This window comes from Aptenodytes forsteri, unplaced genomic scaffold (assembly GCF_000699145.1).
Source record: "Aptenodytes forsteri isolate BGI_AS27 unplaced genomic scaffold, ASM69914v1 Scaffold137, whole genome shotgun sequence".
Taxonomy (NCBI): Eukaryota; Metazoa; Chordata; class Aves; order Sphenisciformes; family Spheniscidae; genus Aptenodytes; species Aptenodytes forsteri.
Genome location: NW_008796221.1, coordinates 6,775,786 through 6,801,340, shown reverse-complemented (window position 1 = coordinate 6,801,340; position 25,555 = coordinate 6,775,786). Strand labels below are relative to the sequence as shown.

Below are 25,555 nucleotides of genomic sequence, written 5' to 3'. Positions count from 1 at the left end.
GTAAAAACAGTTTCTTTCTGGTTGCTTCTCTTTCAATGAACATACTGACAATGTCACTAAGTTTCTTTTTTCCCTCCAAAGTAAACCAAATGATAATATTTTCTGTTTCTTATTTCAGCCTTTTTGAGGACATAGTCCTATTATTATTACTCATGTTATTCTTGATTTATATAGTCTGTAACACAAGATCTAATTTACTGCTGCTAAATCAAGTCTGTTTCACATTCTTGCGAATCACTACAGTTTCTTGCAAAAAGTCTTACGGCCCCATACTAGCACACTCAAGATTTTGTTCTGCTTGTACTTTAAAAGGATCAGGCTGCTCAAACCTCAGGTATTATAAATACCTGGAAAGCACATCTGGAGTCAAGTATGCTTTTGACAAGCATCAGGTAAAACAACAAAGCTTTTTAGAGGAGAAAAGCAGAAGAATGACAATTGGAAGGACAAATTAAAAATACTGCATCTGCTCTTCAGGACTCTCGAACTATTTTATTTTTTACACTTTCCAGGATGTAAAAGTCATTGTATATCATGGTATACCAGATTAAAAAAAAAAAAGGTAGCTTATGCCCAGAGAATTGAAAAATGTCATTTAGGTCAGAAAACAGAATGACTTTCGAAGAGGGAAATTTGTCAATTGTCCATGTGCTGTCTATAGTTCATCTGACTCCTCTTTAAAATAGACTTTGCTAATGTTACACTATATACTCAGATATTAAGAAAAAATTGATGTTTCCCTTGTGCTTGGAAGCTGGTACGTTTGTTTCCTCTGCACCAGGTACAGGTTTTATTTCTGTTACAAACTTTTGCTTTTGAATCTGTATGTAGCAAATACAAGGCTGTAGGTAGCTCCTCTTGTAAATAGACATTTTTATATTCCAGTTTGGAATATGCAATTTGCCAAAAATATCAGGTGACTCTTTTTATGAAGTGCTTAGGAGGTTTTAGTGCATTCGTTAACACATGGTGAAGTAAATGGCTGTGTTTGAAGCAAAAGGCTGTAAATATAAAATGCACTTCGAGGGTCAGAAATCTGTGTAGGTTCCTAAACTTACTTATGTCATAAGTTGAATGATTCAGGTTTATGTCAGTAGGCAGGTTACAGCTGTTGTTCTTGAGCTGGCATTTTCTCAGGCTGCCAGAAAGCATCTGCATCACTGGGCATGTTCTGTATGTATATTAGAGCGAGAAGAGCAGGAGCTGCAGGACCTTTAGTCTCTGCAGCTGATCAGAAAGGACGGCTGATTCCAATCAGGAGCAGAGAGTTTCTCTGCAGCCTCCTCTAGCCCTCGCCTCCCCTGAAATCTCATAAGTAGCAGGAGTAAGGATGGTCTGGTCTGCAAACAGAGCCCATTGCTAGAAACAGGGTTAGTGATAGCAAAGTAGTAGACTAAGTGGCTCAGCTGGGATCCTGGAGTAACAGCGATCTGTATGGAAGTTCTCAGCCTCTGGGAACCGGCCACGCAGGTATTTCTTTGTGTCTGTTATGAGTTGGGGCTTTTTTTTTTTTCTTTTCCCTTTTGATTATGAAAATCTGCTGTTTTTTTGCCTTTAGCTAAAGATGACAGAAATTATTTATAAGCTTTTTATAAACCTGGAACAAAAGGTTTTGAAGTTATTGACAAAGAGCAGCAACGATAAGATTATGGACTTGTAATTGGCAGATAAATAGGAATAGCTGTAAGGAGAAATATATTTCACTTTATAACCATTTGTGCTCTGCAGTGACTTTCAAATAATTAGGTAGGAATGTTATTTGTTCCTTTTTACAGGAAAATCTTTATATAGTCCAAGTCAATAAGACTTTTGGCAGAGGGTTCAATAGCAAATGCCATTTGAAAACTGTTTTAGGGTTGAATGTGTGAAGCAACAAGTTAGGGATCTATCTGCTTGCAATTTTTCACCTCAGGAATATATGTCAGAACTTGGTGTAATAATGATTTTCTATATTTTTCTCATGTCAGAATTTCAGAGAAGGAAGAAATGCAGTTAGTTATAGACTTTTTTCCATAATTATAAACATGATCCATACTCCAGGTTAAAAGAAATGGAGAGGAACTATATTGGGAAATGTTTATTAATAATGTTGGATTAGATTTATAGGTATACCTTTAATAGTGGAACATGATACACCAGTCAGTGGCTAAACAATACTTTAAGTTGTTTTTTCCTAATGTTATAATAAAGTGGCAAATATACAGTGTTATGCTGAGATGTTTTATTACTAATGACTCTCTTTTCAGTGGTGGAAATAAAATATGTACTCGTTTGCTATAGTATCTTTTCCAGATGTAAGTGTTGTTAGAAATAAGTAACACAAAGGATTATATCATATTTATGTGATCATTAAGTACAGCTGCATTTTATTCTGGTTACACTTGGACTGAAAACACTGAACATCACAGAGACATTTTGAACCAAGATTTTTTTGGTTTAATAAGCAGGTGGGAAATTGGTACAAGGTCATGGGGAACATAATACCTAACAATGTATTATTTAGATATATGTTTAGGTAGTTATATAATAACAATATGTTCCAGTTTTGTGCAGAAAAAAATTGACACCTCTGTCTATAATCCTGTATGTATTTTCTGGACTGTACAGATCTAGGCAGTTAGTTGTCGTTAGCTGTTTTAACCTTTACAGTTATTGATACTAAGTAATATTATACCAACTGCATGCTTTAATCAGAAAGCTCTTTGTGCTTCTGTCATCCGTCGTGACAGAAACATGAAGGAAAATGAGCCACTGAGACTTTACAAGTGATTCATTGCCTCCATCAAAGCAATATATTTTTAAATCATGCTTTCATTTGTCTTTTCCTTGACAGGAGGCATTGTTGATAAGGACCTTCGTCACTACCTCAATTTACGGTTCCAGAAAGGTTCGGTAGACCATGAGCTCCAGCAGATCATAAGAGACAATCTCTACCTCCGCACAGTGCCATGTGAGTAGGCTGGAGATGAACAAATCTGTTTTCTTAGTGTCAAAAGACTATCTGAATTAATGCTGCTGAGGCCATTTGCAAGGCATGAAGAGATGGGTTGTAGATGAAACAGTCTTCCTGTAAATAGATTTGTGGCTTGGTTCATGTCTTCCATGTTGTTACTGAGCAACTGAACTGTCTAATGCTGAATTAATTTCTGAAACTGCATGGTGTTTTCAAAGTTGTATTTCTCATAAGCTGTGGCTCTAGAACAATAATCTCTTTCTTCTGCAGTTTTAAAAGGACAAATTTAAAGAAAAAAGCAGTTTTCTGGGCTGGTCAAATTGTTGTCCAACAGAGAGAGTTTGATCTGCCTCATATGTCACAGTGTTATACTTCATATAATAATACCATGCTGTTTAGAATGCAATAGGGCAACAGAGGAGACGTATAAACTAGGAAAATTTGTTGTTTAGGTGCAGCACACATGGCAATGGAAGTTCGTATTGTCTTGCATATGTGTTCTTTTGTTGTCGCATAAGTCTATATCTATAGATCTATATCTGAAATACTCAAACCTCTAAAGTAATTTTTGTAGCTACTGACCTTATTCACCTATTTCTGCAGTAGACATGAAATTAAGCAGAGTAACATAAGCCGTGTCCGACTGTCAGGACCATGCCTTTCAGAACAGATCTACTTGGCTGACAGACAATATATCATTTAAAATGGACTCAATTATTCTTCCCTCATAAAATAATTGCTTAGTAGACAAAAAATAGAGCTTCTGGTTTTGGCAAAAAAAGGGTGCACCTTTGAACTTGCAGGCTTGACACTGGAATGATAGGCAGAGGAAGGTATACTGAGTAAGTGACTGTGCTATTTATACGGTAATGAGCGGACGTTTTTTGAAAGCTGTGTTGTTTTGAATGCTATTGTATGGGGGTTTTTTATTACATTAAAGAATGGAGCTTTGAAAAGCTCCACCAAAAAAAGACGCTGAAGCATTTCCCTTTTCTTTTGGAAGCTGAAGATAAAATAAATATAAAGCCTTCATTTCAGGAGTTCCATTCATCCCTGATTAGAAAGGGAGGTGGAGAAAACTTTCCTCAGTTATAGAGGTATAATTGCCAGTGAAACCAGGAGAACTGTTATAAGAGAGTCCTTGACCTTGAGTTTTTACTGTTCTTTGCTTTTTGTTCAGACTGACAGCACTGGCCCTAGGGGTGCAGTGGGCATGACCACTGGTTTCTCAGCCTTCCAGGTCAGACTGAGACATCTTTCACTTATGTGAATTGAGTGAGCATTCTCTGTCAAACTAGGAGGCAGAGAACTAAATCCACACCTGTTTTAAATCAGGATAAACCAAATGTAGTTAGAACAGGTAAGCCAGTATTTACTGGATAAGAGTTTGCATTGTACGTTATACAAGTGTACATCCCTGTGTGCACCAAAGGATGGATGGGCCAAAAAAGCATGACATGAGGATAATGGATCAATTCTGCACTCGGAAACTGTGGCCCCTGTGGATGGGATGAATTGGTTGGGTTTGTGATCCTTGCATTTCTCTATTTTTAATAATGCAGTACCACTTTCTACCAAATTAGAAATGACCGTGTAATCCTAAGAGTCAAATGCTGCCTTGTATAAGTGGCTGCAGTTCTCAGTGTCATATGAAATTGATTTTCACTGCATTGTCAACAGGAATTACACGCATATATCGCAGGGCAGAATGTGCGATTGTATTTGCAGCAGTCAAGATGCAGCCGTTAACTAGCTTTGTCCCCAGAGCTGTGTGACGGCAGTAATGAAACTGATACATAAACAAGAAAATGAAGAAAAAGTTCTGTTAATTTAAAGCAAGTTAGAAAAGCAATAAAGCTTTCAACAGACAAGGTCAAGAAAGTGAAACTTTTTAAAAGATAGAATATTGCAAATAATATAGAAGAAAATATGTGCTCTTTAGAAGGAGGACTGGGCAGCGGTCTTCTGCCAGGGCACAGGTCTTGTTTTAATGCAAGCAGGAGGACTGGACTTCAGGTGTTGGGAAACCAGAAGTAATACAGATGAGAAATATGCTGAGCATCTCAGAGGAGAACAAAAAATAACAAAATGCAGTTTTGGGGGAAAGAAATGTTGACAGGTCTCCAAGTTCGGAAGACCTGACTGAAGTTTGTCTCCTGCATTTTCTTCCCCTTTTTCTGTTGTATGGGGTTTTAGCATACTTTTCATACCCTAAACTTATTCCTGAAGTTATTTAGAAACACTAACTGTTGAGGTTGTCCTACAATACAGAAAAATAGCCATGGTAATAAGTGGTAGTTGTTAAACACAGGTAAGCAGTATCTGACACTCTCCGTCCAAGTCCAGGGATCTGGAGAAAGGCCACAAAACACATCTAGGACTGTGAATGCCATAGGCAGACAACAAATTAGTCATGCTGCACCTTGTGCTTGGTAGTGCTGTCGGCAGACTGCAGTTGCCGTGTGGGCAAGCAGCTTTCCAGTCTTCACTAATGTGAGAAGAGATAGCTCTAACTTTGTGTCATCACAAGATTAAAGCTTTGGGGAGAGTATGTGACAGGGAAGCCGTTTTGGTAGTGACAGTCATGGTCAGACCTGTCTCCTTTGATATGTTCTTCCATGCAATTGCAAATTCCGTTCTTTAAGAGCTGGCAGAGTAGTTGAGCTGTGGTTGAAAATAGAGTCTGTATGCTTCCTTCCCAGACAGGGAATATGAAGTGATAGTGGAAGACATCGTGATTAAACAGCACTGGAAAAAGTCAAACAATGACAAGCTGATTCACAGAAGTAAAAAATCATCTATTAATTTGAAGAGATTCCCATTGATATCCTCTGGGGTATAACCTCAGATCGACAGTAGCTCAGGTGAATTACTCTATCCCACTGCACTCATTTACACCACTGGAGGATGCAGCCCAGAAGTGCATCCTCCACTGGCTATGTGTCAGAAGTGATAACGTGAAATAATTCAAAAAAAAAGGGGGGGGGGGGGAAGTCATGGGGATCAGGAAGTTTTCTAAATGCAAACACTAGGAAGGAAAACAATGATGAAAGAATGGAGAGGACTGGGTGTGTGGCTGAGGCTCATTGCATTGGATAATGCAGTATTACTGTTAACACAGAAGTCTTGGAGGAAGGATGGTTTATTTAAGACATTCATCAGCAACATAGGAAAAAAAGTTCAGTTTGTGACAGCCACATGGTATATGTGAGTGACCACAGGCAAGAAATGCAGTCATTATGCGTTATAGTTCCCCACGTACGAAATAGTGATAATTCCTTCTTTTTGCTTAGTTTGCAATTGGCGATATGATTGCTCTGTGTTAGGTGAATATAGGTAACACTGAACTGCAAATATGAAACCTATGAACACTTAATATCCTTCCTTTCTGCTGTGATTTCTTATTTTTATCCATCTTCTGTGAATAATTAGGTTCTTGGGTCATTTTGAGTGACTTTAAGACCATCATTTTCAAACATGGTTTTGTTCTATTCTAGTATAATCTGGTCTATGTATAAATATATTTAACTTACATGCTGCAGTATTGTCTGTGTACTGTTGAAGTCTTGGGTATTACAAAGTGCTTCTGTTCATTGTCTAATTCTCTTCCCAGAAGAGAAAGTGTATGCAGTGAATTTTTTTTTCTTTTTTGCTGGACTTGCTTTTGTTCATCATTTATGGCAAAGGTAAGTGCCACTAATGGCTTTTTTTTTGAGATACTGAAGTCAATAAAATGTGTTTCTACTTGAAGCAGAAATTGCTACAGGGTGGTGAGGACACTCAGCCTCAGGGGAATTCACTCCACACTTTCAGATGGAGAAATCTCCATCTCCAAAACAATCAGGGTCTTTCCCTCTGGCAGAGAAGTGTATTACATTAGGAGACCATAGTCATAGTCTTCTTCATGGGTACCAATCAGAAGAAGTAAGGCACCTCTGGGTGTGTATATACTGAGTTATGATGAGGCTTTCCTCTCCTGTCCCTCCTCCCTGGGGTTGGACTTAATAGGCGTTACCATAGAACAGTAGTTTGTATTAATTCTAATACCTTCTATATTAGTCACTACAACAAAGGAATGACAATATTGAGTAAATACTGAAGGAAATCCCAATTACATACCCAGGTTTTCATCTGAAGTTTCTGAATTTAAAGGTGAGGAAAGAGTGGCAGAAGTCAAGTGGGCGATAAATATATATTGGGTGAAGGTACCTCCCACTCAGAAGCTCTGTGTGTGTAGTTCTGCTGCTCTGAATAAGGATGTGAGATATATTTGACTAATCTGTATTTGGACAAATATGAGGCCTTTCAAATTTCATTTGTAAAATACTTTGTTCCTCTTCTAAAAAGTATATAGCCAAGAGAATTCAAAGGAGAATGTGTGAAACAGACTTGCCAGTGGTTTCATATTTTTTTCTTAAGTTTGTTCAGTGTCAAAAGTATCTTTCAGGAGTGGAAATTCAGTGAACAGCTTTGTTCTTAAAAGAAACAAATTAGAAAGTCCAGATATTGTCAGTTAAAAGATCTGCCAGTTTGACGTCATATGGAACTATTCTTAGGGTAAAATAACCTGTGCTTAGCACACTGTACTGCCAAGAAATGTCCGCATCACTGGAAATAACAGTACCTAACTTTAATGACTGCTTTATTCTTTCAGACAAGTGTTAGTTATTGCTTAGATTTGACTTTGATGGCTCAGAATAGAGCAATGCAGAGCTCTAGGGAAGCATTCTTGTTGTTGTGTATCTAATGGAGCACACCTCCAAGGTGTACTTAAAGCAGAATCATTGGCAAGCGTATTCAGCCTTTTTTTGTGTCTCAAGCAAAATTAAACCAAATCGGGTAATTACGTGAGATGAGGGCCCCACTGTGCTGTATGCAGCACAGCCACGGGTACCAGAAGATGATGAGGAGGTCACTACTTCAAATAGCTGACAGCTTAAATAGAAGAGGCAAAGAACGATTGACAAATAAACCCACGGCACAGACAGTGCCCGAGCTGACTTGCATGAGGTGGAGTGGTGGTCAAGCTGGTGCCCGTGGACCTTGCTTTCTTTTCCACTGCTACATGTAGTATTCTTGATTACCTCCTGGAAATGCACACGGTACACTGACCTGTTTCTGTGAAGATGCTGGGAATGTCTGGTTATAAGAGATTGGCTTATGCATCATCGTATTGACTTTTCTGTGCAATTTTATGGGCTATTTTGTCTGTTTCAGAGCAGAGTGATAAAGGTTACCATTGGCACTGCGCTGCCTCTCAGTCAGTGGGCATGAAGCATTGCTCAGGCTCGGAGGGTGTTTGGGCTGCGGGCACTGCATTTTCATCCCCTGCTTCCCACTGATGACAAGAAATCCAAGCAAAAACCAACTTTGTCTTTTTTTTTTTTTAATTTATTTATCAAAGTGAATTACGATTTTATCTTAATTAAGATCTAGGGTAAACGGATGCCCAAACTTTGTCTACAAATAGCAACGCTGATAGAAATTACTATACTGTTTGTTAGTCCTGAGAGAGAGAACACACATCACTTCTGTCACCTTTTCCCAGAAATTTTGCAGCTCTACATATTGAGGACATCAATTCTCAGCTATTCAGTGACTAATACATCTGTTTTAAATACTCACCTTAAAATAACAGATATCCAAAGAAAATAAATACTCTTCAAGAAGAAGAGGAAATGGAATGTGTCTGATGTGGTATAATTATAGTATGAAGTGAGAAGAGATGTAACAAAATAAAGAGCAGTAGTTGTGTACCACTTACGATATTACAGCTTGAATGTCCCATGAAAGATCATATGAAGACATTAGGATGATTTCATTGGCTGTGCGGTTACAATAGCCTGTGCTTCTCTGAGGTCCTTGCACCCAAGTCACATTTATAAGAAAGGGAGACTGCTAATTCTGCCCCCGACTCCCATTCTTTCCACTCCTTCATTCTGTCCTTTTGGTCCTTAAACACTGTGCTTTTCTCTCCCCTTTTCAAAATCAAATAATCCAAAATCAGTAATTTTGTTTTATACTTCAGTGCCAATATAAATTATTTGTATAACAGGTAATCTGATGCACTGTCAACTGGAGAGATAGTACCACTAAAGTCACTAGAAGTTTTTGCAGTGAAAAAAAAAAAAAAAAGCCAGAGAAAGTTCTGAAATTGCAAACCTGACCTTTTTTAAGCAGTTTTCGTACAAAAGAGTATCACCTATCTTCCTTAAGTGATGTTAACCAGCATGTGATTTAAAGACTAAAGTCTCTGGCAAGCAGCTTGGGTTGCTAATCATATCTGTCTGTAGCTAGCTATATGTGATAGAACACATGCATAATACCAGATCACAAGTTTAGTTAGAATATTTGTGCTGATTGCCCCCAAGAATTGATCCATTTTTTTGTTTAACTTTGAGGAGGCTTTCTAGTGTGGCAGAATGAGTTCTCTAATTCACATGATACCAGAAGGATAAAGGATAGTGACAGTTTTACATGAATTTGATGATAGCACTAATCTTATTGATTACTTGAGAACCAGCAGGAAACTAGAGGGGCAATAGCATAAATCTGATAAAGTACCTTGTCTCTGCAGAACAAGAACAGCAAATAATAGAAGAGGCCACAATTAACTTATTTTACAAGTACAAGTCATAGCTCTTGACTTGCCTAAAGCAGCTTGAAGTTTGGATAGAGACTATATCTCCCTATGACAGTATGCTTTTCTAGCCTGAAGGTCTTAGATGTACTATTGACCTTTTTCCTGAAATAACAAAACTGTCTTTCAAATTATGAAAATTACAAATATGATTAACAGCCATTGCAGCATGATTGAATGTAAGCATTCCCACGATTTCTAAACCATTTTTAATTTACTACATGATCTTTTTGAATTGCTTTCTCAATATTAAAAGATTTTAAAATACATCCTCTAGATAAATTTAGCCTCCATCTACAGTCAAATAGGTCAAAAAATGTGGGGTTTTTTCTTGAGGGAAACTGAGGTACTTTATATAAAGGCAGAAGCGCTTGCCAGATTGTACGAGTCTTGTGATAAAGCATGGGTAATGCAGTTCACCTGGGAGTGTTAGAACTGCTTGGACTGAAGTTGCCTCAAAAAGCTTCTTCATTTTTGAACTTTCCATGTCTTTGGATGACCTTTGGATTTGTTGTCTTTTAGTATCATTAAAGCCTTTTTTTTAATCCTCTGTCTTCTCTCAGTCTGTAAAAGATAAACTGTCAGAGACAGTGGATAATCTTTACTTGGTGATTTTCATCTGAAGAACAACTGAACACTGAACATGGAGCATGAACAGCTGCTCTTAGAAATTCAGAACAATAGCAACAAAAGAAAAAGAATGAGTTGTGTAAAAGAATCGATATTCAGAATTGGATGCCTAAATTAAGCTACTAAATCCATATTTACATCATTGAATAAAAAGGTCCAATATAAATTTAGGCAGGATGCACTGCTTTTATTTTTCTCTTCTGGGGCTTTCGTCTACAATCACAACCAAAGAAAATCAGTGGTAGTGAGGATGGACTTCTTGTGAATAGAACATGTGGTGCATATTGAGCAATTTATGTGAATTGTTAAGCAGTTGGCCAAGTTCAGGTTCACCAAACAACCAGCTTGCTCGCATCTATGTCTCTGAAACGCACCTGCAGTTCAGTAGCCTCCTCACACCAACTGGAGCCTAGGTCCTTGCTGATTTGTTTGGACACCATGCTCTGTGCCACTGCTCCCTTCCTTTGGAAAGGTCAAGGCTACATTGCATTAATGAGATTATACAACTGATACTACTTTAAAGCACTTTTTCAAACTTTGATATTTTTGTCATGCCCCCACCTTTAAAGAACAAGGTACCCCTCATATTTTCTGAGTCTGTGCATGGTAAGCCAAGGTCAATGGACTAGTGCCTCTAGTGGCACCATGTTTTAGATTCAAAAGTAGCCTGTCTAGGGGAAAAAATAGAGAATTAAGATTAAAGAGGTGCTTTGTAACATCTTTAATATCTGAAGAGTGAATAAAGCTTTGGTTTCACTAGTAGGGGTGAGATTAATTTATAATTTACTGGTGGAAAACTGTTATGAGGAAAACTCTTTTCTGCAAGTCCTTTCCTTTTTATCTCCCTTTATCCTGAGGGTACCACTGTCCTGTTTTTGTCCTATGACAGTTTGTCACAACTTTATATTTCTCCTGTATCTCCAGGTTTTGATTCTACCCAATGCACTTTTCTTTTTCCAATGTATTACTGTTATTAACACATCAACCTCTTGACTAGCTATCAATCTAATATGGATTATTCAAATCAATCTGTCAAATTTGTTTCAATGATTCTGAATAGGGAAATGTTCTTACTGGGGAGATGGCAGAAATATATTTTTGGTTTTAAAAAAAAAAAAAAATGCAGAGGTTCCAGATTGTATTTCAAACGAAAGCAGCGATCTGGATTTAAATGCAGAACAGTGTTGTAATTTCAGCTTTAAAATTATTGTCTTTGAATTTGCAAAAGTTGGCATGGACATATATAAAAGGGTCTAGAGAACAACATGCTTTCAAGTTAGAGATTAGATATTTTTAGTATTAAATTTCATAATAATAAATTACATATGCCATTATTTTATCAATGTATTTTCTTTGTATTTTTGTTGAAAATCATCAGTAATACATGCTATATGTTGCTAAGATATTATCACATTGTTCACAAAAATAGTATGTATATGTAGGAAAGACTGAAATTCATTCCAGTCTGCTGATGGTGGAGTCTCTACCTGCGTTCTAGCGGTCTTTTGCTAATGAGAAAATGCATACCACCACTCATTTCAAGTCATCTGTATTTTCTGATTCCCATTTTTCTTTTTGATTGACTGATAAGCTTTCTTTTTCAACTCATATTGGTACTGACTTGACTGGATGCTTAACCTGTTTTTTGGCATTTGTTAATCTTAGAGAAACACAGAAACGTGGGGGGTTTTGTTGTTTTTTTCCCCCCAAGCTTTAAATCGAAAACACCCTACCTCTTCTTGCAAAAATAGAATCCTTTTTTTTTTTTTCTCTCTGCAGAAGTTGTGGAGCATGTCCTGGAAAGTTTGATCACAGATGTGTCAGGAATTATGCGGCAGAGCTCTGTCCTGCTACGATTCACTCGTTTCACAGGAGACTTCATTTAATTGGCAAATGTACATTGTACTGTACTCCTGCTTGAAGAGCTCTTAGAATGCAGAGAATAGCCTGTCATTTCATGACCTTTAATTCATTGAAAAATGCAAACTATGGTGGCATTCAAAATGGTGATTTCACAAGATTTCCTTTCAGAAGCTGTTTTTACACAAGACTTCCTGGTAGTAGTAGCAGCATCTGTGTAAAAATAGCAGCATCTGTGTAAAAAAAAAAAAAAAAAAAAAAAAAAAAAAAAAAAAAAAAAAAAAAAAAAAAAAAAAAAAAAAAAAAAAAAAAAAAAAAAAAAAAAAAAAAAAAAAAAAAAAAAAAAAAAAAAAAAAAAAAAAAAAAAAAAAAAAAAAAATCTCTTGTTCCTTTAGAGATGTTCTGCATTGTCTTCCACTAAAATACATCAAATGTTGAGTGATTCTGAGCCTCTGCAAGTTCTGTTTGCTTGTGGAAGGTTATCAGCACTGCCTGCATTTCCTGACTGGGCTTGCATTGCTGGTGCAGCAGTGTTCTTCCCTTTGCTGTTTTGGATACCACATGCAGTGAAGAGCTGGGCTACTGCCTTTTCATTCTATCCATGCAAATCCTCTGTAAATCTGTGTAGCTGTTCTGTTCTGTGCAGTCTCATATGATAAAAAAGCTTTCCCTCTTTTGCCCTGCCAGAGAGAGCGATTGGGGAAAAAGAGGATATCAGGAACGCATCTCTATACAGTGCTATTATACAGTTGTTGACATTCTCAGTTAATAGTTGCAGTATACAAAAGTTAGCACAACTTGGTGGAAAGCCCCTCAGTCTGCCATCATTGTGCAGCTTCTCCTGGTTGCCCCATGCTTTGCTCAGTTGCAGCTGACGAGGCCCAGCTGGCTGCATACTTTGTTTCTATTTTTCATGTCTGAATACAAACAATTTATTTGCAAAAGATGGCAAAATCATTTCATGTGTACGAGTGCAGGTAATCTGAAGCATTATGGGTGGACTGAGGATCTTCCAGTTATTTTACAGCTTTTGGCAAGGAATTAGTCTTGCACTAATTGGAATGTACTTGGTTATACCAGGTCTGTGGAATGCACATTTTATCATTCCTCATTAAACCCATGTACCTATATATTGTCAACATCAGTACCTAATCATTCCTATTTTCTTATTATGAATAACTTTGCTTTACACTTTTTAAATCATACAGAAGATTATATTTTGTATGTTAATTACATCTTATAGTGTTATTTAATCAGAATAACTCAGAATAATATGGCTTGCTATTACATTTTTTTCAGGTGAAAATAAAAAATCAAAAAGTGTTTTTTAATTAGAGGCAAAAAAGACAATATTTGATTAAAGAAGATGATGCTAATACAGTACTGAAATTTGGGAGGTGCTAGAGTAAATTAAAAATAGGTTAAAAGCATTCAAATTCTTCAATGGTCTGAGTTGGCACATCAATTTTGCTTAGGGGCCAACACTACCAGGATACTGCTGTGAAGAAGCTAGTATTGTGGCACCTAAAACAACATCTTGGTAGTATATACAGCTTACAGTTCCAGGTTTTCATGTGTCTGAACAGAATGAAATAGGAGGTAGTTGCTTGTATGTCAAAAACTGCCATAGGTGCCTAAAGTCATCATTCTTATTCATGCTCCAGTTACTTTATATTTCCATAGCAATGTAAAGGACCTCGGGGTTAGAACAACAGAGGGACATAGGTAGGTTTAGGTAGACTTTTGGTTCTTGTCCAGATCTGTGGTCATTAAAATCCATGTTCTTTTGCCATCTAACTTTACAGAGAGATAAAATTCTTAGTTGCTTAAGTTGTCATCAGTACAAGTACTTAAGCACCTATAACATTGGTCTGGGCAGTCATGTGAATGTCCTAGCTCACGTCAGGATTGATTGTATTAAGGCAAACAGTCAGGTCCCCTGAGGAGTATGTTTTCTAGATGTTCATGTAAAATAAATCAGGTACTATACAAAGCATGGTAGAAGTCATTGCTTTTGTTTGAAAACATCGCTGGTGGAAAGAAGAGAGAAACACCCCGTGTTGTTGACTCCATATTACTAAGCCCTGGCTGACTCCCCGCTCAGCAAGCTGGTGGTTTGGTGTCTGACTCCAAGCCTTCAGCAACTGGGCAGGGAAAGGAAGCTTATGACTTGAGGCTGTAGGGTTTACACAGGTTGGAGAAGGTGGCTTACACCAAAGCTAATGCTTAGGTGATGGAACTGTGTAAGTCTAGTCCATACAGTAAGCAAGGCTCTTTCCCAAATATACCTCAGGGTTTATGTCCTCTAGATAATCTAGTACAGCTACCTTCTCAAGGATAGGATAAAAATCAGGCTGGTTTCATATTTCTCTTCTTTCCTTCTAATTCCTGTGAGGAGATGGTGAAATGTACAAATGAGTCATTCTACTATTCAGGGTTTCATTCAAGGAATATGTGAAATAATGTAGAGTTCCCCATCGATTACCAAAGGTTATAGGGCAGGGTTTTCTTCTGTGCATCATGTAGAATGAGGTTAGCTATAATACATATTATCTAATTGTTAGTTTATCTTTGTGTGCTTCAAAAATAATGATAATTTCCTATAGTGCGTCAAAACTTGCCATGAGATCATCAGTCACTTTTATCTACAATGCAAATGCATCTGTACTTGGTATCAAGATTTGGGCACCAACTCACTACTATTTAAATACACAGTTAAAATTGTACTGACTCAGAAACATGGCAATTAGAGCCAGAAACAATTTAGTAATCTGGATTTTAAAGCTGTCAGAATAGTTGTCATTCTGGTTTTGTACTATATAATGCCATGTCCTGGAAGAGAGCGATGAATTTTGGAGAAAAATCCTTCCTTTCATCATCTTCACAAAAAGAGAGCATTTAATTACTCCTGTTCTTTCCTGTCATTATCCTCAATTTGCATCTCCCAACTCTGATACGTCTGGTGGGTTTTTGTAGAGATTTTTACTTTTCAGACTCTTCTGAGTAAGATGCAAGGTTATTTCTGGCCTGGATCAGAGCTGTTCATTCTGAACTGGAGAAAAGAAGTGGAAGAAAGGCCAGGATGTCTGAGGGATTCAGTGGTGATCATGCTTCCACTAGCTTCCATTTTTTCCAAAAAATATTTGAAGTCCATGAGGCACTGTGTTTCTAAGAGCTTTTTTTGCCTACTAAGTTGAGGAAAATATCCAAGCTCTATGCTTTAAAGAATTTATTTCTGTTAAGTAGTTCCTATTTTATTGAAATTCTTTTAAAAGTTCTGAAAAAGCTGTAAAGTCTAAAAGAAAAGAGAAGGCTTCTGCAAGATGCAATTATACTGTCTCTCTTTGTCCCTCTTTTATTAAATGTGGAAGACTTGAGCAACAATAATAAACATAAGAAAATGTTAGTTCTTGTATAATCCTCCATTAGCATCATAAAAGAGAATTCTGAATAAAGATTAAAGGTTTGTTTTTAAAAAAAAGACTACAGATTTAAGTTCTCTCTTCTACAAAAGAAGGAACCTTAAAAGAAGATGAGTGTAAAGGAAAATGAAAAAGATAAAGTAGAAGGGTTTGTTATAAAAACAAATGTCATTGCTTCTTGCGCCTGATATTTTTTGTCCATCAGACAGTGGAGAGGCTTGAAATGCAGACGCATCATGGGGGAAACTGAAGTGCAGCTTTGTCCTTTAGCTCAGTACAGACCTTGGAAATGACATTGTCATTTTTCAATAAGGGTTTCATGCAGTGAGCAGTGTGCACATATACTAACTTTTCCATAACACTGTGGCAATGATATATCTTCTTTTGGTAACTTTAGGTCAAGTGAACCTAATAATGACTTAAAAATTTAAAGATGCTAACTGAAATTCTAGAAATAAGGTTGCAATGTTTTGTACTGAGGGAACAATGCTTATAGAGTTGCCTTTCAAGGTCATGGGTAAAGCTCAGTAAAAAGATGTTAAACATTTATGTACCTCGTATATCACTTTCACTTTTAAAAAGCAAAACTCCCCTTATAAATTCCTTACAGCTCATTACTCACTGCAACTTTCTAATGGTAATTTTCACTGAGTTTGGAAACATAGAGGGGTTGCTGAGGGCATGTGTTTAAATGCATTATGGCCAGAGGCCAGATTGTGCTCTTGTAGAAAGGCAGAAGTCTTCCTGACTTGGGCAAGAACTTCCTGAGGCTCATGGCATTGCTGTTGTTGTTAAGAACACGTTATGTCATGGACTGCAATGTAAAGTACAGTAACTCGTCTTTTACTCTGCTTTGGAAATGTCTGTGCTCATAAATAGTTACCAAAGACTAGACAAAAGCTGAATTTTAAGAGGATAATTATGGTTTTAGAGAGACAGTAAGCTTTGAGCAAAAAATGCACCTCTTATCCTCCCATCAAGTGACTCGAGTGTCCTTCCAGGTCTCAGAGTACATGAAACAGGATTAGACCACAACTCGTCTTTTACTCTGCTTTGGAAATGTCTGTGCTCATAAATAGTTACCAAAGACTAGACAAAAGCTGAATTTTAAGAGGATAATTATGGTTTTAGAGAGACAGTAAGCTTTGAGCAAAAAATGCACCTCTTATCCTCCCATCAAGTGACTCGAGTGTCCTTCCAGGTCTCAGGGTACATGAAACAGGATTAGACCACGTGGCAGTTGTCTGTTAAGCCGTTTGGGTGGTGGAGGGAACACGTGCATAACTTCTGAAGATAAGTTTATAAAGGATTGTGTGATACATTGAAAATTTTCTACAGTTTCCTGATTTGTCTTAATACTCAATCTGAAACCAGACCATTGTTTTACACTGAAGATCACCTTTAAATCCAGTTAAAAAAAAAAAAAGGTAGAACGCTTTCTGTTTCATTTCTTGAAGCCTTCTCTGAAGTGATTACTATATATTTCTCCATTTCTGCTGTGACTGATCTTAAAAGGGGGAGGAACACTACCACCTTAGCCTGGTTTAGGCATTGAAAAAAAAAAAAAAAAACAGACCATTGTTTTACACTGAAGATCACCTTTAAATCCAGTTAAAAAAAAAAAAAGGTAGAACGCTTTCTGTTTCATTTCTTGAAGCCTTCTCTGAAGTGATTACTATATATTTCTCCATTTCTGCTGTGACTGATCTTAAAAGGGGGAGGAACACTACCACCTTAGCCTGGTTTAGGCATTGAAAAAAAAAAAAAAAAATCATGTCACTTGAGGGATGATTTTAACTTACTAGGTAAGAACATAAGCAAAGTTACATAGGAAATGTACAGAGGCACAGTCATAACTTGGAGCACAGTTTTTACTGCTCAAGTGAAATATCATCATGAACTTTCATTGAGTTGAAGCGGGAATTAATTTAGTTCTCTGTGTCCCTGGTAGAATATTGTTAAATTACTACAGGCCGTAACTTTCTGCATCTTGTAAAATAATGCACTGCTTCCCCAGACAATACAGTGATGTTTATAGCAGCTTAATTTTCTTTCATTACGTGATTCCATGTAGCACCTATAAAGATGTGATCTGCACAACACTAACAATCCTTCAAAGTTAAAGCTTAAACAGATCGATGTCGTCAGGTCCATTAAACTCAAAGTACAAAGCACTTCATGCTGCTGGCCAGAAGGATTAACAAAGGTGTAGGAGTTATATAGAAATAAGAAAACCATGAGTAATTGTAGAAACTAGACCCTCAACCTGGTTATTCCAGAAGTCACGCACAGGAGGCTCTGCAGTGCTCTGGTGCTGCATTCTTCCAGTTCACTTCTGTTCTGGTGCAGGGTCACGGCACGAGGTTGAAAATGTCTTTTCTTCCTGTTAGGTACTCCATCATAGGGGTTAAATATGTGCTTATAGAACTGCTTCTAATTTAGTGTTGTAACAACACAGGAGGAGGAGAGAAGGGGGATTTGCTAGAGAGAGAGAGAGGAACATTTAGAATGGGTTGGTCTGTATTTTGGTTCATACCATGTATGTACATCATTGTGCAGAGCTGCTCTGTTCCCTGTCAAGTTGTGTACTGTCCCTGTTCAGACAGTATTGCTCAGAACTGCAGTGTGTGGCAGACAGAGAAACGTGTATCTCCATACAGTACTCCATATGGTGCTGTAGTCTCCCTTCATACCCCAAAGAGAGACCACAGAAAATGTGGGAACACATAAAGAGCAATTTCCTTGGCCAATATGGGGTGGCCAGCGGCAACAACACACCGTCCTACCCCTTTCAAGGTGATGGCTGTGTCTGTGCTAGAAAATCCACATAGAGATAAATAGAAAATAGTGACCCTGTAGACTGATGGGAAGGGATTTCTTTCCCTTCATCTCCACTTATAAAAACATATGACATAGTTAAATGTTCCATTAGCTTTGTCCCCACTGCTTCATGAATCTCTCGCAGAAGTGTACTTCCAAGCTTATTTTCCAATGACACGTGCTGCCAGGTTTGAGATGAAAATGTGATTCTGAATGATATAGCCCAATTTTCACTTCTGGGAGCTGAAGAACATCACATCATCTTGGCAAATATTATTCTGCAGCTATTATACCAAAGCAACTGTAGAACTTTTAAAATATGTCCCTTAACACACATGTAGGTTTTTTGGTGTTTTTTTTTTTTCTTGTTCTGTGTAGGATTATTTAAAAGATTGGGAGTCAGAGTTTGGGTTATGTTCTCATTGCCCTTGGTTAGATTCATGATTCTGGCCAGCTGCTTTGTTAAATCTGGGCCATATACTACTCCTTTCTCTGTGTCACTAAAAAGCTTGAGCAGAGGAAAACAGCCACAGTCCTATAGCATGCGAGAGATTAGCAGTAAAGAGAGTTCAACCTCACCTTCCCGCCACTCTCCAGCTCCACAAATGAGTTCTGCAATAGTGTAGGGAAGAGATGAGTAATGAGTATGGATAATCAGAGCCTATTCTAACTAGCTGGTTTCACTCATCAAGGCCAGAAATATGTGATCATAACTTGTCTGTTCATTCTCTGCAGGCAGCATGAGCACCAATATCACTCTGCTAAAAATTTGGGCTTGTTTGCCATCCACAGAGGCAAGGGTTTGGTTCTCTGTATTACTGTCTATCCATGAATACAGTAGTGCTGCAATAATGCTGTTGATTGGATATAATGCTGCTGTTGTGTATTGTTCATACAGAACACTTGAACGATGGGTCAAGATTCTGCAAGATATTTCAGATGAGCAATGCCATAAAAGTAAAAATAATTATTATTAGAGTTGTTTGGTGATGTGAGGAACAGCCTATTTTACATAAATGCAAAGAAAAGGAGTTGGCAACTAAATAAACCACTTCTTAATTTTCTTTTCAGATTCATCTGTTTTATTTTTTTTCTCCTTTTTTGTATTATTCAAATGAAAATTCAGTGCCTGACAACAAAAGCATGCATCACAATTTTATTTCTTTCTAAAAGGGCTGAATTTTCTATTTATCCGTTAGTGTTTTAATCTATGTAAATGTTATATTAATTATTATATATGTTGTTGCCTATTCATATTGCCTGCAGTTATTGTATTCATACATGTAGAGAGAACGCAATGGATTGCAGATGTGAAGGGATCCATACGTCCTTGGTGAGGCACCCGCAGCATCCTGTGAGATTAAGGTCTAAAGTGTAGTACTCGCAAGGACTTGGGTGGAACAGGGGACTTGGAGCATGTCAAAAGCTGTGCCTTACTGATTTAAGTCTGAATTAGGTCTGTACCTAGAACTCTTCTCATCCTCTTTTGGAACATATTCTGTACAATGACTTTTAAGTTAGTACTCTTAAGAGTTTCCATTATTCTGAATATACACCAGCAACGAATTCTCTGCTGATGTCAATCAGTATAACTTCATTACTGTTGGGGAGTTTTGGAGATTAACACTGTCTCAGGCTTTAACCTTGTTAGGATAGCCAGGAAACATCAAGTTCCATTTCCAACTTATTACTGAATGCCAACAGCTCCCTTGATTTTACTGATATAGATTGCCACAAATAGCTCTGATCATTGCTGAGCTAAATATGTTCCTGAAATATCAAAATAATTAAATTGGTAGTTTTGCAGCATTTTTCTATAGAGACTTGTAAATTGCTTTGTTCTCCAGAATTACAAAAGAAATTAGGTGAAAGTTTAATCATAGAACTGTTAAAGGTTGCAGAAGTGAAAAGTGGGAACTTTACTGTTTTCTTTGAATAATATGTTGTTATTGACAATTCCATAGTTTAAAAAAAAAAACCAACATAACAAAAGACTCCACCTCAAGTTTAAATTAAGAAAACTGTTTTCATTTATTTTTGTTTTTGAAAGAATTCACTTTTGCAGGCTAATTTTGCAGCAGTGAAGTGCCAATTGTCATAAATGCTGCCTGGGAAGAGATACCTTTGCCAAGGTCACTTCTGTCACTTCCCCTCATTTTTTTCTTTAATCTACCTCTGAAAATAAATGTCATGTTGTAGCTTAAACACTATTATAAGCAATAGCATGCCTGAATGCAGCTGTAATTGAGGATCTACCTACTCTTCCTTTTACAAAATTGCTGCAGGCTTAACTGCTAAACCCAGGTGCACAGATCTCAGTTAAAGGCAGGGTGAAAAACTGCAATTCTGTGTGGTCTCGTTTTCATAAATGTGATTTTGATGGGGGCTGGTTTAGCCCACATGTGCCTCTGTGAACAGAAGCAGAGCAGTAAGACCATGGGCTAGGACTGTCCACATGGGCAAAAGGTATTCATTTCCTTGAAAGAAAGAAGAGAACAGTAGGTATTGGAGGGAGACAGTGTATCTTTATGACAAGAGGAGGAAGATCATGTTTTATCTTATCATTCTTCTGAAGAAATCAGTAATAAACCAAGAGGTTTTGAGGAGCAAGTGTAAGTCATAGGATTCAATTACTTCAGTGACAATTTTTGGACTAGGAGTGACTTTCGTAGAGAAGGAATTCAGGCTGTTCCAGGGATTTTTACCACAGCACAAGCTAGGTCAAAAGAAACAGGTGAGAGTGAGCCAGGACAACAGTTCGATAAAGAAGACCTAACTAGGGACAGAGGCAGGGAAAAAGAGAATGAAAAAAAAATAGAAAAAGTTGGCAGTGATGGATGATGAGATGATGGAGAGGAGATTCAACCATTGAGATCTGACCTCCTTCTGGAAAGTCAGAAGCTGTGTAAACAGCCTTTTGGTCAGTGGAAAGGTTGAATTACACCTTTTAGATTAGAAAGGACATGAGAGGTAGAAAATAAGTTGCAGCATGGCTGTTGCAGTCAGCAGGATGAATGTGACAGGTTGAGAAGCACAGAAAAGATAAGTGAGAGGAGCAGTTCAGGAAGGTGGCTAATGGAGTTGGTCTGCGGCTTGGCTGTAGATGACAGCAATGAGCAAACCGGGGGGAGGGAAGATGGCATTGAATAATCAAAAGGAGTAGGGCAGATACAGGGCAAAGACTTCAAAACAGAAAAGCGGAGAAGGTGACAGGCACCCCCAGTCTGGACCAATTCAGGGTAGGGATTGTAGGAAAATTAGAAGCCTTCTTGAGAGACAGCAGCTGCCCAAGCAGTGCCTGACACTTGCAGGTATGTTGCTAAGACATGAGCTTCCTCTGGCAGTATTGGCTGGATATGATCTAATGGGGTGGTCTGGGAGGTTGTAGCACTAGCATAGGCATCAGCCAGGGGTAGTGCAGCCCTCCTCAGCTGGTGTATGAGGTATGGTGCCATACTAACATTGCTCTCCAGGTTCCTGCTCAAACTGCAGGCAGGTTGAGCTTGAATACACTTGCACTCGTTTCTGTTGATTTTCTGCATGAGAACTAAGAATCAGAAGAGAGTGAGATGAGGATGCGGGGTCTCGTAATCATGGGTTCAGAGACAGCAGGAGGGTAGATGGAGGAGGTGGGCATGAGGTTCTCTAAGGTAATGAAAAAAAGAGGGTATAATTTTCACAAGACTGATTGAAGTGACAAACCTGTGGGGAAAATACTGTGTGACAGGATCATTAAATATTGCATTATAATAGAAATCCAAGAGGAGATGAATTAAAACAACTGCTAAACTATGACATTTTCTAATTTTTTAGTGCTATGGCTTACAAGTGTAATAATGTTCTGTCATAACTTACAGAGTAGAGATAGTCATACAATTTTTTTTTTTTTTTTTTACTTGGAGGAAACAACGTTGTTAGGGAGGGGAAAAAAGAAATTTAGATTTTTATCTTACTTTGTTCTTGCTTATAGTACTGGCAACACTAAACAGTACTGACATTTTCTAATTTTTTAGTGCTATGGCTTACAAGTGTAATAATGTTCTGTCATAACTTACAGAGTAGAGATAGTCATACAATTTTTTTTTTTTTTTTTTACTTGGAGGAAACAACGTTGTTAGGGAGGGGAAAAAAGAAATTTAGATTTTTATCTTACTTTGTTCTTGCTTATAGTACTGGCAACACTAAACAGTACTCTGGGGGGGGAAAGTTTCAAGCTCTTTAGTACTCTGGGGGGGGAAAGTTTTCAAGCTCTTTTTGATGCAAAGTAACTACAGCTCTCAGTAAATGTGAACACTGAAACAATTTCTTAGTAGAAAACCCAGTATCACTTTAAATATTAAAAGAAAAATTTTAGTTGGCCTTATCAGGGAGACTTTCTGTACATAGATTTACACTTTTTTTCAAATCTCACATTAGTTTTATGCAATCATTCTGGCATTGTTGGAGGAAAGAACAATAATAAAATATGTGTTGGCAGTTGCAGCTAACAGTCTGGAGTGATACAGAAATCAAATAAGCAAAGATTCTGAAAAAGTAGAAGCTTGCTTCAAGCATGTCTAGCCCAGTGTTCATAAAGCTGAGATTGTGTTGTTTATTTACAGTAGCTGGGTAAAGCTTATTTGAGCCATGAAATAATTAATAAAATGTGGGAGAACTAGTTCATGATCTTTGTGCCAAGCAGGCATTTATGTACCAGCTGGGGAAGCCAGTACCGTTCTTTAGAAAAATACAGTGGAGCTACGGTAAAGGAAAAGAACAATAATTAATGTTTTCTGCTGTCAGTTAATGTAGATTATGGTCTTTTAATCTCAAACATTTCTCCAGGGTTTCTGGTAAAATCAGAAGCACTTGAAATGCATTGTGGGTGCTGGGGGAGCTCAGAAATACGTTGCAATGACATGCTGTTTAAAATGAGAAATGTTTTTGTCTAAATGACAATGTGAACTGAGCTTTCAAGGAGTTTTTCTCCACACAGCGGTACTACGCAGTGTTCCTTACCAAGAAATGTCCATGGACTGTTGTACAACCACAGGTGCTCAGACATGTCCTGGTTCCATATGCCTCTTGTGAGGAATCAGGAATGTCTCCAAAGTCTGCAGGAGGGAATGGAGTGGGAAATAAGGAGATGTTCCTTATGAGAGATGAGATGGTTTTGACCAAACTTTTGCAGCAAAGGAGAAACTTACACACTGCTGCTACAGAGAAGACGACTATATTTAGTTTATTTTATCTTTAGAGCGTTAAAGCTTTCTAGATTAGCTGAATATTTACAATAAAATCAGTGTTGAATCTTATTTATTACTCGGCATTCACCTTTGGTTTTATTATGCGTATCTCTCTCTTCTTGCCTCGATGTATTAGCATTTGAGAAAAATAAGTGTACATGTTAATAGTTTCTTGGTTAATTATTGAGAATTTTTTTTCAATAAGTAGTTTTTAATCTCACCTTCACAAGTGATAGCCATGAGCTGGGACAGCTTCCTATTAGTGACATGTCAGAAGGCCCAACAGAAGAAGGTTTTTGAAAAAGTATTTTTATGTGCATTTTAGTCACAGAATAACACTGCCATACTAAGGGTGTGCAAATTAATGGATAGTGAAATGATTTAAACATATTTAATTTAAACATGTTTGAATAAGTGATCATGAATCTGATGGTTCCTGTTATTGGCAAGATGCAAACATCAGTTTACTTGTAAGAAAGATAGTTAAAACAGGAGCAGATTGAGATATGCTGATCTCAAATGCCCAAATTGAAATATGAACTTGACCAAGCTTCACAGGATTTTATGCTGGATCTGGCTGTATGTGCTGTAAGAAATAAAGGTCAACCTGTGGTTAGAGGTGAAAGTTATTTAGGGTGAAAAAAGTATTTGCTTCATTTTAGAATGTGTCTTGCTTCCTGTGTGACCTTAAGGTCACTAAACTTTTGCTGCAAATTCATTTTATTCATGTACAAACCAAGAGAAATAATAGCCATTGTAGGTTTCTTGTGAAGGCAGATTAATGAAGATTCATAACAAGACTTGATATCACCTAGTGTAATGTGAAATGGAACCTGCTATCCAGTTAAATATATTTAGTTAGTATTGTCAAAATCAAACTCTAAGAAATTACTCAGACCAGGAGGAAAAAAATCCCCAGGTAGATTTCAAATATTGACATTTTAGTACACACAGTCCTTCTAGGTTTTGTTTCTGCCCTCTCTCTGTAATAATTCCTCACTATGTGTTTTAGTATAAATCACAATATGTACACACTGGAATCCTTGAGCAGGGTGTTTTTGTTAAACCCTAAATTTGTAAGACTTCATAATATTGTGGGAGGACTGGGATTTTTATTCTTTTTGATCTAAGAACATGTTTTTTATTTTCATGGTTGTGGTTAATAATTTATTTCATACCTTTCAAGGGGGAGAACATTTATTGAGAAAAATGCTAAAACACTTCTTATGAGTAATCTCTTTAACTTCATGGTACCCTTATGTCATGAAGACTAAGTCTTGGAGGAGAAGGTATTTTAGGCATGTACAAGTTAATTGATTTTGATTATTTTTCATGTAAGGATAGTGAAAAAATAAAAAGAAAAATAAATCAAAATGTTTAGACTTGCTCTCAAATATGGGACTTTAAAGACATATCTAGGTCCATGAATAATCTGTAGCTCAATATTAGTTTCAGCTCAAAGAAGTTCAGTTTAATGGAAATTCTGCAGTACTTTTGACTGAGGTGGAAGTCCAGTTCTTATCTGTTACTCAATTCTGAGTTGAAGACTTGCAATTAAGTTTGCTGATTGTAAGTTTATTATAGGCCTTAGCACATTTCTACTGCAGCTGAGAGTATCTCTGGTTATTATTCATTAAATTTCTTATTTATAATTTTAAATATGTAAACAGAGGTTGATAAAACTGTTAGAAGTGTTATGGCCTACTGTGTTCATCACCCTGAGAACGGTTTTGTTAAATACCCGGTTATTGTCACTTGCACATTCAAGCACTACTCCTGTGGACAAGAAACAGTCCTGTTTCTTTTTGGTAATCTGTTTTGAAAAATAATGCTTATTCTGTAGATAAAAACATCTCCAGTAGGCTATGGCACAAAAAGCATTATAGCTAACACAGTTAGTGACTCAGATATCAAGGTCCTCACTTACACATTTATACCATAGACTTTTGTTGTGGTTTAACCTCAGTCGGCAACTGAGCACCACACAGCTGCTCGCTCACTCCTT

General features: G+C 37.3%; 1 protein-coding gene across 1 annotated transcript in view; it reads left to right on the top strand.

Moving 5' to 3' along the window:
• The first annotated feature begins 2,024 nt into the window (after nucleotides 1-2,024).
• Nucleotides 2,025-25,555, top strand: part of MAGI2 (membrane associated guanylate kinase, WW and PDZ domain containing 2) — a 553,326-nt gene continuing 529,795 nt past the window's right edge. Inside the window, exons 1-2 of the mRNA XM_019474581.1 lie at nucleotides 2,025-2,040; nucleotides 2,834-2,950. Coding sequence (XP_019330126.1) covers nucleotides 2,025-2,040; nucleotides 2,834-2,950 — 133 coding nt within the window. The remainder of the gene's footprint in view (nucleotides 2,041-2,833; nucleotides 2,951-25,555) is intronic.